The 17,321-nt window shown below is 37.6% G+C and overlaps 1 protein-coding gene across 1 annotated transcript in view; it reads right to left on the reverse strand.

Annotated features, from left to right (window-relative positions):
- Window positions 1–17,321, reverse strand: part of LOC135719047 (inactive N-acetylated-alpha-linked acidic dipeptidase-like protein 2) — a 316,217-nt gene that overhangs the window by 101,636 nt on the left and 197,260 nt on the right. Inside the window, exons 7-9 of the mRNA XM_065241553.1 lie at window positions 13,246–13,338; window positions 9,701–9,906; window positions 8,651–8,779 (exon numbers count right to left, since the gene is read on the reverse strand). Of these exons, the coding sequence (XP_065097625.1) occupies window positions 8,651–8,779; window positions 9,701–9,906; window positions 13,246–13,338 (428 nt within the window). The remainder of the gene's footprint in view (window positions 1–8,650; window positions 8,780–9,700; window positions 9,907–13,245; window positions 13,339–17,321) is intronic.

The following is a 17,321-nucleotide window of genomic DNA, read 5'->3' on the forward strand; positions in this document are numbered from 1 at the left end:
CAGTAACTGACATGTCTTATACGTAGGTCACTTTAGTCATTTCATTGGTATTTAACAAATCTGCAAAACCAATCTCCACTTATAAAAAAGTCTCCAGTCACTATTCACTGTCATTTTTGAATTTGGATAAATAGCTCAAAAATCATTAATCATAATATATTTAATATAATAGATTCAATATCATAATATATTCGGTAAACCTTCTTTAATTGAGTAAAAACATACTGCACTGTAACGTACATGCCCCGTTTAATTCTTCTTTAGTGCACTTAAAAACAGTGTGCTTGGTGTTTAGCAGATTCTCTTCTCCCCAACAAAAATGTATTTCTGAATGGTCTTCAAATATGTATTTAGCTTTAGATAACATTTTAGTTTTTATCTTATCTTATAGATTTTAGTTGTATCTTTTACTTTAATTTGCATTCATGGTATACCTTAAATATTTTGCACAGTCTATAGAGCTGGACAGATTTAATTTCATTGCAAGTTGTATACTTCAATATATGGCTGAATGACAATTAAAAGTCTTAAATCTCTTGAATCTTGAATCTCATTGACACAGCATGAATAGTGTGCAGATGCCCTCAATCCCAAACCTCACTGGCGGTGCCTGGCATTGATAAACAGATTCAGATTGCTTGTGTAGCAATCTGCATTTGGTTTTAATCAAAATGGAATTATTTCTGAGAGGATTACATGTTACACTCATTTTCTTTACCTGTAAATGTTTTTTAAAAGAATACAATTCTTTCAGGTTTAATACAGGTCAGATGTCTGTGTGCACTAGTATGACATACAAATCTGCACAGGCACAAGCAAATCTGAAGGTTATTACTAAGAGCACAAGATGTAATGTTCTTTATCTGACAGAGATAAGAGTGTGTGTTGAAAAATAATGCTCAGGGCACTTCAGAAGAAAAACTTTGTAGCTCACCTTTTAGGTCATATTAAAACCTGATTTAATCTGAAGATAATAATATTTGAACAATGTTTTGCGGCTAACACTGTCAAAATGTGACCTACATTCAGAGTTTCACAAACCGTGCCATCTGCATAAATTATTCTATGAAAGCGCCTACTGTCTTAGTCGGGTGCAAGAGACATGGATTTTGGAAAGGATTACTAAAAGCTTAACAGGTTTTAAAACACCTAATCTAAAATGAAAAGCTTACATAAGGGTTGGTTATATGAGCGCTTTGGCAGGTCTGGGTACGAGATCAAATGAAATGATCACTAGTACTGTATGTTATATTGATATAATGCTTTATGAATTAAACAAACAAAGAACAAAGAAGATATTTTGATAAATTATGGTATAAGCACACCATATACTATGGAAATGGTGCAAATACTATGGAAGTTAATGGGTACCGTCAACTGTGTGCATCACTTAAAGGAAAACACCAACGTTTTTCAATATTTTACTATGTTTTTACCTATCTTTTTTCAATGTGTGTACTTTTGATATTTGTACAGCGCTTCTTGAATGTGTTAGCATTTAGCCTAGCCCCATTCATTCCTATGGCTCCAAACAAAAGTTTATTTTGTGCCACCATACTTACTCGTGTAACTACTCATGTAACAGTCTTAAACATTGAAGTGTTTAGTGGCTTCTAAATTCATCCCTGTTTGGAGCCATAGGAATAAATGGGGCTAGGCTAAATGCTAACACATTCACAAGGCGCTGTACAAAGATTAAAAATGCACACTTTGATAAAAGATAGGTATGTATTCATTCGTCTAAGTTGAGGTAAGAACATAGTAAAATATTGATTAACAATGGTGTTTTCCTTTAACATAATATCTGTTTTCATTATGTGTTCAACAAAATAAAGAAACAACATGAGATTAAAAGATGACAGAATTTTCATTAACTAATGATACACACTTCAATATCTTCAATATCAAGTTATGCCAATTCAAATCACACAAGCAAACCTATATAAAACAAAAAAACTTTATATTCTATACAGTTTGTTTAATTTCAGTCTTAAACAAACTAAATTACTCACATGAAAACCCAATTAAACAATGAGAAGTCTCTCAATTGAATTTGTATGTTTCACTTCATAATCCCAAAAGAAGTACTTGCGTTATCATAATTGGTTCCAGAGCACCCATTCAAACATCACTTCAATGGCATCTCTATTCCAAAGACAGCTGCAAAGCAAGATAAGTGGAGAGTATTACCTGCATAGCTGTAACGTGATTTATAGCGCTGTTAAAATGTCTCAAAATATTGATAATGTTAAGGATACCCGGTGCTTTCCTAAGAGCATATTCCGAAGATAAATTGCACAATTGCGACATTTTAAGACGAGTGCAAAAAACTAAATATACAATTAAAGCGAGTAACAAAAGCAAACAAGAGATTTCATGACACATCGGACCATTGGAGACGACTGCAATGAAAACACCTCACAGAATATATGTGGTCCCATCATCTATGAACTGCTAATAACACAGCTCTGAGACTCAGGGATTTAAAGTCCTCTGGTATTGATTTGGCGAGAATAAAAGCCGCAATAAAACGGTTTTAATAGTAACTATGTAATCAGTCAAAGTTCAACAAAGCAAACCAAAAAAAAAAAAACAAGAAGATTCATTTCATAAAAACTAAATGAACTTTCGGTTGAAGTTATCGCAGCGGATAATTTGAACTCATTCATCCAAGTCAAACCGCAAACAGACCTTCCTCTTTGATTGGATGCTATTTCATTCAATTAGCATGTTAATGAGGGCATCTTGTGTCTCATTGCATCCAAGTCTCTGACAGGACAACAGCAATTAGCATAAGCCATTATCAGTTTAGTGAGAGACAGAAAACCATTGGTGGAGGAGATGTGTAGAGCTGCGCTCTCTTGTTGTCAATGCAGACTAAAGTCGCAAAAAGTGCTGATGTTGAACCGTTTTTCTTCTTTGCTGTGATCACAATACAGGTAGGATAAGCACATTTTAAAGGCCTGAGCTTTCTGCTCAAACACATTCAACCAAATAAGCGTCTATAACACAGATGCAATCTGATTGAAGGTGTTTTCAACTACATCTGAATGTGGTCTAAAGTGGACAAGCTTAAAGTGTTTTAAGACAATGTTTACATCAGTATTTGCATCGTCAACGTGTGATCCGATCGACCAAAGTGCATCTAAATACCAGGTGTAAACTAGTCCTATAAAGGCCAAACTATGGTCCATTTTTTACACTTACACAAGGGTTCGCGTATCAGAGAGAGTTTAAAAACTCATTTTGGTTTAGATTTCACAGGTCACAAAATATAAATCATTACTATACGTTTACCGATGTAAATTAGAGTATGCTGAGAAGACATTTTTAAATGCTTTTGACATTGATATTTTATGTACTTGCTTAAAGCAGACATATCATGCTTTTAAATCTGTCCTTTTTACATATAAATCATCTATTTGTGGTCTATATAAAGCGAAACTGCAATGCTTGGGTCTGAATTCCTCATTATTATAGCCCCACAGGCCCCCTTTCTACCCCTTTTCTGATGTGCATCTGAGAGCAACTCGTTTTGGTACTGTCTTTTTAAATGCACGTCATACCCTGCCCCCTCTCCAGGTTGCAGAGGTGACACTCGGTTAAACTCCACCCCGTTCGGCCATTTTTGTAGTTTTATAGCAGAGATACGATTATCTAGCGGCACAGAAACTTTTTATTTAGTCGTTATTCACAAAATGTCAACAACGGAAGACTTGTCCATCCAGCCTTATATGTTCGCGCCAGAGTCGGAAATGGAGCGAGATGAAAATGAAGACGACGAACCTGCAGAACAACGTCTTCATATGGAGGTATCGCAATGGTGTGTTAATGCCGGCTGTCTTATTTCAGAATATTAACAATTATATAGTTGACTATCATTCTTAGTTAATTGTAAGTTGTTGTAATATGCTATAACTTAATCCCGGGTTGATGACCACATGCGACATCCGCAGGCTGCAGCCTTCGGATTGAGAAACAGCACTGCTAAACCATGACCACCGTGTACTTTACTGTTTTTAAAGTTATTTACAGCTTACCGAAGTGCTTTGCTCGTCGTCTCCAAAGATATAAGTAATTGACCCCTCAATCAGACGAAGTCTATCGGCAAATCCTACTTTATACTGGTGGAGGTTGGTGAAATAGTTTTCCTTGAAGTGCTTCGCGCACTAAAAAATGACATTTCCGTGAAACATAAAACTCAACCAGGCACAGGTTCAACAACCGAACATTTTGATTTACTCTCTCGTAACTTCTGCATCCTTGAGCTTGGACTACAATATCGCAGCGAGAAATAGAAAATGGCGGATTGCTCGTAGTGTTGGGCTGGAAGTCGATGTCCTTATTTAGCAGTTCCGCTTCAAATACTGTGACGTAATTGTTCAAAAAACGTAATAGATAATAGAAAAATCAGAACCGGTTGGAAAATATGACCAAAACAGAATATAAAGATATCAACAAAGCACCTGAAGAGACTAATTTCAACTTTTATGTACTTCTAAAGACTACAAATATACAACAAAATGCATTTAAGAGCCAAGAAAGTGGATTTAGCATGATATGTCTCCTTTAATATCTGATTTTTTTATCTGAAGAAGTTACAGAGTGCAGCTTTAAGAGCCAGGTCTGAATCTTGTACGAGCAACGAAAGGTAAAATAGTGAGGCTGAGAATACACTGTCCACCTATTCATTTGTTATGCACTTTCACATTTCACAATAAAGAACCTTAACCCTAAACCTCATCCCCCCATTTTATAATATACATGTTCCATCTCTAACTGTTCGGAGGTTTTTAAATACTTTTCAAATGTGTGCTCGATGTTATGCAAAGCGTACCGAACCCATTTGGCAAAACTCATTCCTGAATCTTCTCTGCCTATTCAAATCAAATCACAGCCTCATCAATTCTTCTCTTCCATCATAAACTACTTTACAAACATTATGCCCGGACTGCCGGTGATAAAAGGAAATAATTATTTCAGTGAACCCGCCGCATTTCCCTCCTAGAAGTTTTTACGAAGAGATTTAGATAGTGGCTGTAGTCTGGGTCACAGCTTTACTTTATTAGGCTGAAATGTCACAGGTGGACTGGCATTTAGGTTAATGAACAAAATGATTGTCTGGTTAAATATAATAGGGCACGCTGTCATTAGATCAGGGCCTGTGACGTACCTGCACAGTGTGCTTTGCAAACCAGGTTCTGGTCCGAATCCCTCAGGACTTTTGCTGTTAATCAACTCTTGTCAGGTAAAATTAACTGATGGCTGTCGGATTGAGTTCAAACTCATAAAAGTTATGATCAAATTAAAGCAAGTGTTAATAACTGTGGAGATTTGTTGTGATTTCAGATGTTTAACCACAGTTTATTTTCCTAAATCAAAAATGAACCTGTCAGCTTGAGTAAGTCATTCTATATGGAGATAAACACTGTATATTAGAGATGCTTCACATCAAATTACATGGGTAGTTTACTCCCAAATGAAGTTTAGACCATATTTTACTCACCTCAAACCATAGGTGTAACTTTCTTTTCCTAGTCGAACACAATCAGAGTTATATTAAATAATATTCTGGCTTTTTTAAACATTTTTAAAGGTTCATCTCAGAAGACATTCAGTAACTTTATGGATTAGTATTTGATGGATGGATGTGCTTTTTCAGGCTTTGAAAATGGGGAACTAGGGCTGGGCGATATGACTCAAAAAATTATCGAGAAAATGTTTTCCATATCAGTCGATATCGATAATTATCATGATAAATAACAAATCTTTACTCCTGTCAAATTTAAAGGCAGATTTTTGCTCCTGAATGAAAATTGTAAAGACCAGACAGTTAATAATGGTTTTAAACTACTTTTTATTCAGAACATGACAAATAAAAAAACTAAAATCTTGTTTTAATGCATCTGTATTAAATGTAAATCTATTTGTTATGAAATCAACACATTTCTGACACAAAAGCAGCAGACTACTGTCCCTTTAAGACCCAAGACAGACTGCTTTAAGTTTCAATATACTGAGTAACAGCTGTTTATGTTCACTTAAACAAGAAAGAAAACTTAGTTCAGTGATCACGCGTGTGTTATACATATACGAGCTATACACGCTGATAAATGGATGTCAAGGGTGTCACTTTGCTGTGGGAGCGCACATACCCAAACACTATATTCACTGCAGTGGTGGATCTGCTGCTTTTCCTCAGTTTCCTGAATTTGTGAATGTCCTGTAAATATACTTTTAAAGCTGGGCGGACGTGTGCGTGCGCAAGGCGGACGCTGAATGAAAGTAAAGTATACTGCACGCACCTGTGTCTGCTGTGTTTGACGAACCCTGTTTGCGCGTCCAACATTACACACAAGAAAATGTTTCCGCGCATTTGGATTCCGTGATTTCGTCCGCGTTATCCGCATCGCGAAAATCATAGGTCTCTACTAATAAATAAATAACTTGCCTCATCTTCCACTCCTTCAAGTCTGACTGTGATTGTAAACCAAGAGCGCGTGCCGCATCCGGAAGTGCTCGCGCAACATTACGCACAGTGCTTAAACATTATCGATCACTTATCGAACTGTCCTTATCGTTTTATCGAAAAGTTTATATCGGTAAAATTATCGTTATCGAATTATCGCCCAGCCCTATGGGGAACTATCCAATTATTTAATGACTCTGACTGTGTTTGGCTAAAAGAGTTAGATTTTTTTATTGTAGACAACACCCACAAAATCCATGATCCATTAACCATGATGTATTATAATATACTACCATGATCTCACAATCTAGATGGCACCTTTGGGGGGGGGGGGTTAACGGTATATAATGCATTCTGACTTATTAAGACAGTTTAAGAGTTGTAATCCTCATGCTAAACAAATGCAAAGTGTCAAGAAAGCAGTTGAGCTTATGATAAAGTATTTCTGGGCCGAGGGTCAACCTTATGATCTCTCTGATGAAGCCAATACGGAAGTGACTTAAACTACTAATCCATTGAATGACCGCTTGAGGCTGGCTCCAAAAGGGAGTCAATTCCCATAGACTCCCAGGTTAAAAATGCCCAACTTTACAGTAGAAAATATTATGCATACAGCCTGGTACAAAAAGTGTTTTTGGTCTATATAGCTACTTTTGCCCTTCATGACAACTGTGAGGGGGGTGAATTTTTTTGTAACTCGTTCGTTTAAATTAAATTAAGCCTTAAACTTCTGCATAATTAAGGGCGTGGCCGCTTGAGTGATGGTTGAACAGCCACTGCTGTCACTAGAATCAAGCTAGGTGGGCGCGGTTTCGGCAACCAGCTTCACCCATGTCTCGCCTCTTTACCCATTTTTGGTTAAATGATGCATGGTCAAGATGGCGATGGCAGGCAACGCCTACTTTAAGCTTAAAAAACACTCTTCACAAACCAATGGGTGTCGTCACGGACACTACGGCCATATTTTTTTACAGTCTATTTTCTGGACCAAACTCACGCCTCCAAGATTCAGAAAGTTTTTTCGGTCACACTTTATGTTACGGTATCACTGTTACAGTGTAATTATACATTTAAGTACTAAGTAATAATCATTAATAACATGTACTTACTATAGGGTTGGGGTTAGGATTAGGGTTTGGTTTAGGGTTAGTTGCGTGTAATTATGCATAATTAACTGTTATTACTATAATAATTAAATGTAACATGTGTAACAAAGACACCGTAAAATAAAGTGTTACCGTTTTTTCTAACATGGCTGCATTTTACGTATCATTGGTAGACGTTACATATCATATTCCTTTTTGGGCACTTCCCCCGGAAAATCACGCCCACACGTCAATCAGCGTGAGAGTGAGAACGAAGCTAGAAGTCACAGGCATCACTTCACCCGACAGCTTTGTTTTATATTTACGGTACATTCACACGGGGCATAAGCTTTAACGCTTGAAGGAAAGCTTATCTGAAGTGGCCAATCACAGTGGCCGCAACATATGCTCTGGTCTTCCATAAACGTAATTGGCTGGTTTTGCCTAGGTTAATTGCATAAGGCAAACAGATTGGCTGACGCATGCGTTGCTGCTTGAAATGTTAAGAAATGTTCAACTTCTGCCATGAGCGGTGCCGACGGATCCACAATTTAGTTTGGCAACGCTTGACGTCACCCATTAAAAGTGAATGGGAAGCGTTAACGTTTACGCCCTGTATGGACGTACCGTTAGCTTTCCAAGTAAGCCAGCCTTATGGAAACAATGTATTGCGTGTGTGTTTGTTTAACGCTGGATTTCGTTGAAAAGTCCCAAATGGGTAATGAATTGCATGCGGTAAGTAGTGTTTTAAATCGGTGCGTAAGTGCATATAATGTAAACCACACGAACGTTTAGTGGATCATAATCTCCTCCCGCTGTATGCCCAAGGAAGTTGTGTTTTCCAGAAACATTAATAAGAGCTGATCTGTCTAAAGACTCTTCTTTATGTATGAAGTATGTAATACTACTCTATACTACTCTAGGTAATCAAGATTAACATGAGATAAGCAGAAACAGCGTGTGTTATGGGAGCTTTGAAAAACTCTTTAACTTGCAGAAAGTCTGCTTGCATTTTTGCTCCAAAACTGCCAGTCAAATGTATTCAACTGTTTAATACATAACAGTGGTTAATAATAGGCAAGAAGCAGGTTTGTACCTTCTGGATGTCAGATGCCAGTTGTTGAAGGGAAGGTGATGCTATAGACTGCAAGGACCCGGAGGTTTTGACTGGACTATGGATGCTGACATAGCCCACCGCCCGGCTCTGAAGCACCACCGCATTCTCCTGTACAAACACACAGCACATCCGTCTGCTGCCAGTTGGCAAAGTAATGAAATGTCATAGCGTGGATTGATATTTTGGCATAAAAGCAAAAATAACCTCCAGGGAGACACTATTGTGGGAAATGAGCGACATGAATAATAAGAATGGTTATTGCTTTCTTTATGTTCAAAAGTAACAATTTATTTTGACATCATTGGGCTCCTTAAGACTGATGATGAAGTATGAATTAGTTATTAGGATAAACTGTTCAGTCAGAATAATTTCATTAACACTAAGTTAAAAATAAGTCTGAGTGAATCTTCATGGCTTGTTGATCATATTGCTTAAGGGTACTGTGTACTTTTTTTCATTTGCTTTTGTTATCAAAGTGAAGAAAACACAAGAAGAGGTTCTGACCCCCTACTACTGTAAATCTTCTCATGTTAGTTCACACAGCACTGATTTCCTACTCATTTTGTTTATGCACATGATTTACTGAAGCGATGTCATGTGTTAACAGGTTGATTTCCATGTTGATACTTGTTTGGGGAACATTTAAGTACCTGAGGGAGGAATAGTTTTTTATTCTTGTTATGTAGTACATTTTTATGCCTCCATTACACTCAATATGTCTAAATATACTGAATGAACTATAAAAATAACAAACTCAAAATTTTAATTGCTGTTGCGTATAATAAAAAAGGCTTTAAGTGTCTGAGTTTGACCAAAATGTATTTCAATAAGTTTTTGAAATATCCATAAACAACAGTTAGTTAGCAGAGGCTTTTATCCAAAGTGTTTTATCCAAAGTTGGATAACTGTACGTTATTGTATTTTTTGGGAATTAAACTCATGACACTGCCAAGCAATGCTCTACCAACTGAGCTACAAGATGTAGCTTAAAAAATACTGCACAACAGAAATAACCCTATAGCATATTACCTTTCCCCATTCAAATGAGCCGATGTTTCCCAATGAGGTTCCTCCCCAGGAGCAGAAGACGATGGTGCGGTCGGGCTGCCAGCCCGCTCGGGTCTGAGCCGTCATGGAGGCGATGATCTGTGTCAGGACTGCAGCGCCGTTCCCCCAATCCGCCAACGCACCATCGTACCAGCTGCCATGACGACTGCCAACCAGTACATATCGATCTGTAAGGAGAAACAAGAACAAGACTAAACAAGAAACAAAAACACAAACAAACATGTAACACATGCAGCGAACAAAATCTCTCCTCAGGCTTGCACTGTGAGTATATGAATAAATCTGCCCTGTGTTTTGGCTCTCTGTCAACTATTTGTTCAATACGAAGCAACTTTTTCGGTAACTACTGTTTTAGTACCTACTGTTTTATTACCTGTGCTACACTAAAATATGGTCACACATAAATGTGACCCTGAATGTGATATCAAAGATAAGGTCTCATAATCTTATAATTAGCAGCATCAAAGTTTGATTTCAATCATTGATTTTACATTCATTTCAATCTTTGACATGACCTTACTCAGTCAATATTAAAGGGACATTCCACTTTTTTGTAAAAAATATGCTTATTTTCCTGCTCCCCTAGAGTTAAATTTTTGATTCTTATAATTTTGGAATCCATTCAGCTGATCTCCGGGTCTGGCGCTGGCACTTTTAGCATAGCTTAGCACAATCCATTGAATCTGATTAGACCATTAGCATCGCGCAAAAATATAACCAAAGAGTTTTCATATTTTTTGTATTTAAAACTTGACCCGAAAATAGTCCTCTGCTATTGAAAGTAACCAAGGGGACTATTTTCGGGCACTACGTAATATCATTACGCCTGCTGCAGCCATGTTACAGCAGCAAACTCCTTGATTATTACGCCAGAATAAGAGTATAGTTCCTAGCCATATCTGCCTAGAAAATCACACATTTTAATTTTCCGTCGGTCTTAGTACACGATGTAACTACAGAAGATTCAAGTTTAAAATAGGAAAAATATCGAAACCCTTTGGTTATTTTTATCGCGATGCTAATGGTCTACTCAGATTCACTGCATTGTGCTAAGCTATGCTAAAAGTGCTAGCGCCAGACCCAGGGATCAGCTGAATGGATTCCAAAACGGTAAAAATAAAATGTTTAACTCTAGGGGAGCTGGAAAATGAACATATTTTCAAAAAAGTTGAATGTCCCTTTAAAGACCCTTTTTTCTGGATGGGTATACAAATCAACAAAACACTCATGTAATCAGCCGCAGGCTATATGCTTCACTTACGGCAGATGATGAACTCAGCATGGCATTGGGCCCCTTTTTTTACTGACAGCGAGAGACAAATAACGATAAATATTTTACCCACTCGGGTGGGCTGGTGCAGTATTTGAGGAAGTTATTAAAATGACATCAAATCATAAATAAGACTGCCAGAGAAATTAAAGGTAAACACACTATCAAAAAAAGCTAAAGTCAAGAGAAGAACACATCATATGATTTGTGATACATAATTAGTGACTGAACAACCATTCTGACAGATAAAGCACAGTAAATCATGAAGGTAAATCACAAAGGGCTAAAATACACATACGCGGTGACGTTTAGAGTCTCGGGGGCGGGGGTGAGAGATTAAACTCTTTCATTACATCAGACGTACGACTAAATCATTCTGAAGGTGAAAATAGAAGTCTGTAATTAAAAGCCTATTTTCGTCAGCCAAGTGACCTGCGTTTGGACAGTGGTGGCAGGTTTTGTTTTAGGAGATTAGTTTGTCATGGTGCAAAAAGAGCTGTTTCAGCACTCGGGGTCAAATTTGGCTTTATTCTCCTCTGGACTCTCACTACTTTTGATGTAAAGAATGCTTAGATTGCACTCTTGTTTCAGGTAACAATTGCTTTGGTATTATGAACACAATACAATACAATACAATACAGCGACCAAGTGCTATGTCTTTGTTACTGTACTATGTCACACCGAAGACCAGTGAGGTTTAATGGTCACGCATGGGAAATGTTCTCATTGCATGTGAGGTTAGTATGAATTCAAAGAAATATCTCTGCATTAATTACAACATGGATCTCATTATGTATTTGTTGAGTTCTCAGAACTGTACAAATAAATCATTCAGTCCATTTACTGTTAGGGGTGGGGGAAAATCCATGATTAGATGTATCGTGATGTGGACGTGCATGATTCTGAATCAATTGACAAATGTAAAAAAAAAAGAGTTTAAAAGTTAGTACAAAATAATACCGTAACATTATCAGAACCAAAAGAGGAAAACTGTGGGAGTGATGCAGCTCACCGAGAGTTAAGAGAGCGCATGCACACCTATGGTGAAGCTTACCCCAGCAGTAGAGAAAGAAAAAATAAAAACATCTAGCCCCATGTGACCGTTTTTTTTTTTTTTTAATGCATTTAAACTAAATACATTTTTGGGATGGTCATCCTCCGCCTTTACTCCGTTCAGTGAGCGTCTCCTGACGCTCACTGAACGGAGTAAAGGCGGAGGATGACCATTTTACTCTTCCCCCCCATTGACAAGTTATCTTGTCAATTAAGAAAAAAACATTTGCATAAAAAAACGTGTTCCTGGTGAGTTTTTATGTTAATCTGTAACACCGCGATATCTACTAGATTGCTAGAGTACATAATTTATTAAAATTAAGCAAAAAAAGACTAATTTTAAACTCTGTGTATGCTTTGATTATAATTCTGAATCTGATCTCTAACAAAATTCCTTCACAAAAATGCAATTATTTCAGCTTTTTGCTTTTTTTTTTTTTTTTAGGAAAAATACATTTTATTTTAAAAATATGTTTTGTTTTTTTATTGTTTGTTTGAAAGCATGGGGTCTGTTTTCTCATTTTATATATTTGTATGTTTATATATTTTTTAGAAGAAAATTTTCTTGGAAGGAATTTTGTGAAACTTTTGACAAAAATGCTGGCGGGGAATGAGTTCATTCAACGTACCGCAACTTGTCAATAAATCAGTAAAAATAACGTTGGCCAAAATCTGTCGCTGACTGTTTAGATATAAGAATATAAACATACATCTGTAAAATTAGGCACACGGTTTGTTATCCAGACGGAGGGTGCGCTGCATTAGCCAAATGCAGTTATGTTCCCAAAACACTTTTCATTAACATAGGTGTTAGCATAATGATTCTGAAGATCAGATGATGAAGCAGTTCATGGATGTTTAACATGTAACCAGTTAACATGTAGAATTGATGTGTCGCATTTAAATACTATTTTATACTTGTTTAAATGTCTGAAAAGAGAAACAGAACATTTGTGTAAATGCAAATGGCTTTATTGAGCTCTTAGTTGCATTCAAATACAGTATATGACAGTTTAGTAACTAGTAGCAAAAGTGCCAACACTAGCCTGACTTTGAGCTCAAATGTGACGCAATGATGTCACAAATATGCTAATTGGTGTGTCGAGAATCTATTCTGAATCGAATCATGACGATTCACACCCCTATTTCCTTTAACCTTTGTCTTGTTTTTGTGCAAACCTACCTGGATTGGTTTTGCCTTTGAGATATCCGATGACATTGTGCACTGTTTTGAAGGATGCTTGGTTTTCAATTGTGAGATTAATGATTTTTCTCGCTGAAGGGGAAACAGAAATTGAAAACAGAATTAGTCAGGGACATCTGCAGATAATACCTTAAGTTAAAACCACATCTAAGAAAACAGCACACAATGCAGTACACTGTCAGAATAAATGCTACAAATGCTGTCATTGAGATGGTGTACTTTTTAAAAGGGTACTGCCCCAGTGACAGCGTTTGTACCTTTATTTCTGAGAGTACAGGCTGTAAAATGTTAAAATCACTTATTTTAGTTTAACATGCAAATAAAAAAAAAGAGGGTCCGTCAATTCCGTACTGTAAATCGATTCCTGCGATAATATGTAAACACAATGGCGCCATCAAGCTTTTGCTCTATTTGTTTGTTTCTACCCAACCTGACCCAGCAACATTAACTGGTATCTGTCATCTCGGATATCAACCTCAATGTGATCACTGATCTACAATCATCTCAGAAGAGGCCCTCGCTTAACTTGGGTCCCTGAGGGAATACTATTTTTCCAGTGGCACCAATATAGCCTCCGCATGCAAACGAGAGCATTTTCTTAGCACACCGCCTCCCATTAAATCCTCTCCATCACATGCACAGAACTGAGAACAGAGAGCCTTCGTTCCAAGCGTCCGTTTGCATGTCACAAGGAAACAGGAGGTATGAAAACAAACGCTATCAGAGCTCTAGATTCGCAGCATCGCTACCGCTTGCTGACAGTCTTACCAATTACACATAAAGGCTCAGTGTGTTGGGATGAATTTAAATAAGGCTGATATCTCGGAAGATAAAAAGAGACACATGGTGCTGGAAGACGTCCCAGGCCTCTCCATCTCCTTGTCTCTCTCTTAAAGCATCACCACTGAACGAAAGTGGAGATGCAAAAATCCTGCAGTGGACATGGGGACTTTTTTTAAGAAAAGCCCTGAATCCTAGGCAGATGTGCTGGCCTTGGGGTATGGTGCAAGAGTTTTATATTAGATCCTGGAGATGTGAATATTAGAGGGAAATAAAGATGAGATTTGGTACCACAGATGCACTTAGACACAAACGCCACCAACGCCGGGACCGCGTGTACACAGCTCTCTAACGTACATTTTTTAACACTTTGAAAGTAATCAAATTCACTCTAAAAATGCAGCTGGCTTCACACTGCACACGGACCCCATTTATCACATCTGACAACGGCACAAATGACTTTGGGTAAGGAGCACAAGATGTATATGCAGTTCTAAGGGAGTGTTTAAAAGTGCTGGCGTGCACACGGGTCGCCGTGTGACAGATTTGCCCATTAATCACCTATGGGTATGAGAGGTTACTGTGTATTGAGAGAGGTGAGCCGAGCTCCCTGTGAGAAAGTAGAAAAGAATGAAATTGTAGACAACTCAGGTGTTTACAAATGATTCAGAATACGTTTTTTTTTTTTTTTAAGTAAATTAGTTTGAAGTATACAATAAAAACGTGATTTGACATATTAATAAACAAAAGTTAAGTTTTTGAAGGTAGAATTTCGAAACCGTCCTCCAAAATATAACTACCTCATATGTCGTTGGTGCATGGACCTTATTACCGTAAAGTGACGTATTAAGGGATTAGTGTTCTCTAGCGGCAGTAGCTTTTACAACCTGTCGTTACGTTTTAAGGTTTTTGCTTTATACATCAGATTAGACACATTTAATTGTATAAATTTGTAAATGTAGAAGCGGTTTCATAAACATTTATGGTTTTAAAAATATTTTGAAGCATCTAACCCCACCCTCACCCTTACCCTAAACCCAACCACTTCTGAACCATTTAAAACACAACACGCAAGTAAAAGTACAGTCAGGTATTTATTGCATAAAACAGTATAAAAGTATTACAAACCATTCGCTTTGCAAACCTTGCGAACTGAAGCCATACGATTACTTTATATGAAGAACGCACAGTCAGACCTCATTCAAACATAAACCAGCATGACGTAGTCGGTCACAAGAGCCAAAAGCGCTTCACATTCTTAGCTGACATAATGATGCGATTGGTCACGAGACACACGAGAGCCAGTGCTTTTTTACAATCATAAATGAAGTATCATCGCTTCTTCTGGCGGCGGTTTTTGAATCAGTCTACATCGGATCTGATATTTACAGCAGATTGTCATCACTTTTACATCTTTTCTTCAAATAAATCGATTGTTTGACCTCTGTGGACTTGGTATATTTTAACTACATTTTTTAAAAGTTGTGACTGTTTTGTGTGCTGTGTTTATATAATAAATAAATGGGTACTTTGTTTTCCCTTAATGCCTGAATAGTTTAATGTGTAATAAAATAAAATTAATCCTGGCGGTTTAAATTGAAAATCTTATACCTGTACATAGCAAAATGATACCCCAAAATATAATTTTATACCCTAATATATTAAGTTTCACCTGCTGCCGTAAGAGGCACTAATTTACTAAATGCATCTATTGGTCGTATTTGGTGAAATGGACAAATGACCAAAGCAAACGTATGGGTTGGAGGATATGTTGAAAATGTTTGCCCTACTACCGGTGTTGGGGAGTAGTTAACTACAAGTAGTTAGGCTACATACTTAACTAGCCTACATTTTTCCATAGCTTGACGGTAGTTCAGTTACTTTTAAAACAGTCTAGTTTTAATAGTAGTTAAAGGTGCAGTGTGTAACTTTTAGGAGGATTTCTTGACAGAAATGCAATAGAATATACATAACTATATTATCAGGGGTGTATAAAGACCTTTCATAATGAACCGTTATGTTTTTATTACCTTAGAATGAGACGTTTTTATCTACATACAGTGAAGGTCCGCTTACATGGACGTCGCCATTTTGTGCCGCCATGTTACTACAAAAGCCCTTGGCGGACAACCTTTTGTCTCCGACGATGACATGTTTGTCCTGTGGGGCTAGCTTAGCTTTTCTATGACTTTGAAAAGTGAGTGGTGAGCCGTGGACTGAAGCGTTAGTTGCGATTCGCAACCTCACCAATGCCGCTATAATTAACAAACTGCACCTTTAAATACTTTTGCCAACAAGTAGCGGTGCGTATTGCAAGTAAACCTGGGTTGAATAAAATAGTTGAACAATTATTCTAACAATGAAAAATCTGTAAAAAACATATTTTAATGCAGATGGGTATTTGAGGGATTAGCTTGCATTCTAACAGTATGTTATGACAAGTTTCATAAAATAACAGCGTAATTCAGAGTACAGGGCAATGTGCTGGGTTGTTTTATTTCCCATGTGGTTTAAAACGAGGTGTGAAAAGGAATGAAAGCGATACGGGACAGGTTACCTTCGCTCGCAATCAATATCATAATAATTAAAGGAGCGGGTGTGTTTCGATAAAGCTATTCCACACAGTTTTCTGCCAGCGAGCTGTAATTGCATAGAAATTTATTATAGTATGAGTTTTCATCCGAGCAGAGCAGAACAGAAGCCCAGAGCTGCACAGCGCAGACGTTCATAGAAAATACTAATGTATTTGGGCCCCATTCGTCCTCTTTCTCCATTACGTTCCTTTACGGTGAATAAATGGATGATGAATCTGACCGCCTGATCCACTGGCACAAAACACACACAAACACAATACCGTACAAATACCATTTAGGGCTATACAGGCACATACGTGCCCATTACAAAGCCATGGACAATAAACGATCAGCCTCCTAAACATGGGAGGCACAACGTGAGAGTGTTTAATACGTCCGTGAGGGAGAGTTTGTCTCCAGGCTTGATGGGCTCACATACTTTTTTGCGGCTAACGTCTCATTTCCCTGGGCAGGGAGACACGGGCGCAATTAGAGCACATCTGAGCGATACAGTGAGGTTTAATTGAAAGGGAATGGAATGAGAAAGAGGAGACAGATGGAAACAAATGATTTGAAACCTCAGAAGTGGTCAAAGCCCGGCACAATCAATAGTGCACAGATTACTAGCTTCGAAGCGTTTGATCCGGTTAATGGAAGAGATGTGCCGGCTTGGGACAGGGCCGGAGCGGTTCACGGCTGGGA

Source organism: Paramisgurnus dabryanus, chromosome 14 (genome assembly GCF_030506205.2).
Source record: "Paramisgurnus dabryanus chromosome 14, PD_genome_1.1, whole genome shotgun sequence".
NCBI lineage: Eukaryota > Metazoa > Chordata > Actinopteri > Cypriniformes > Cobitidae > Paramisgurnus > Paramisgurnus dabryanus.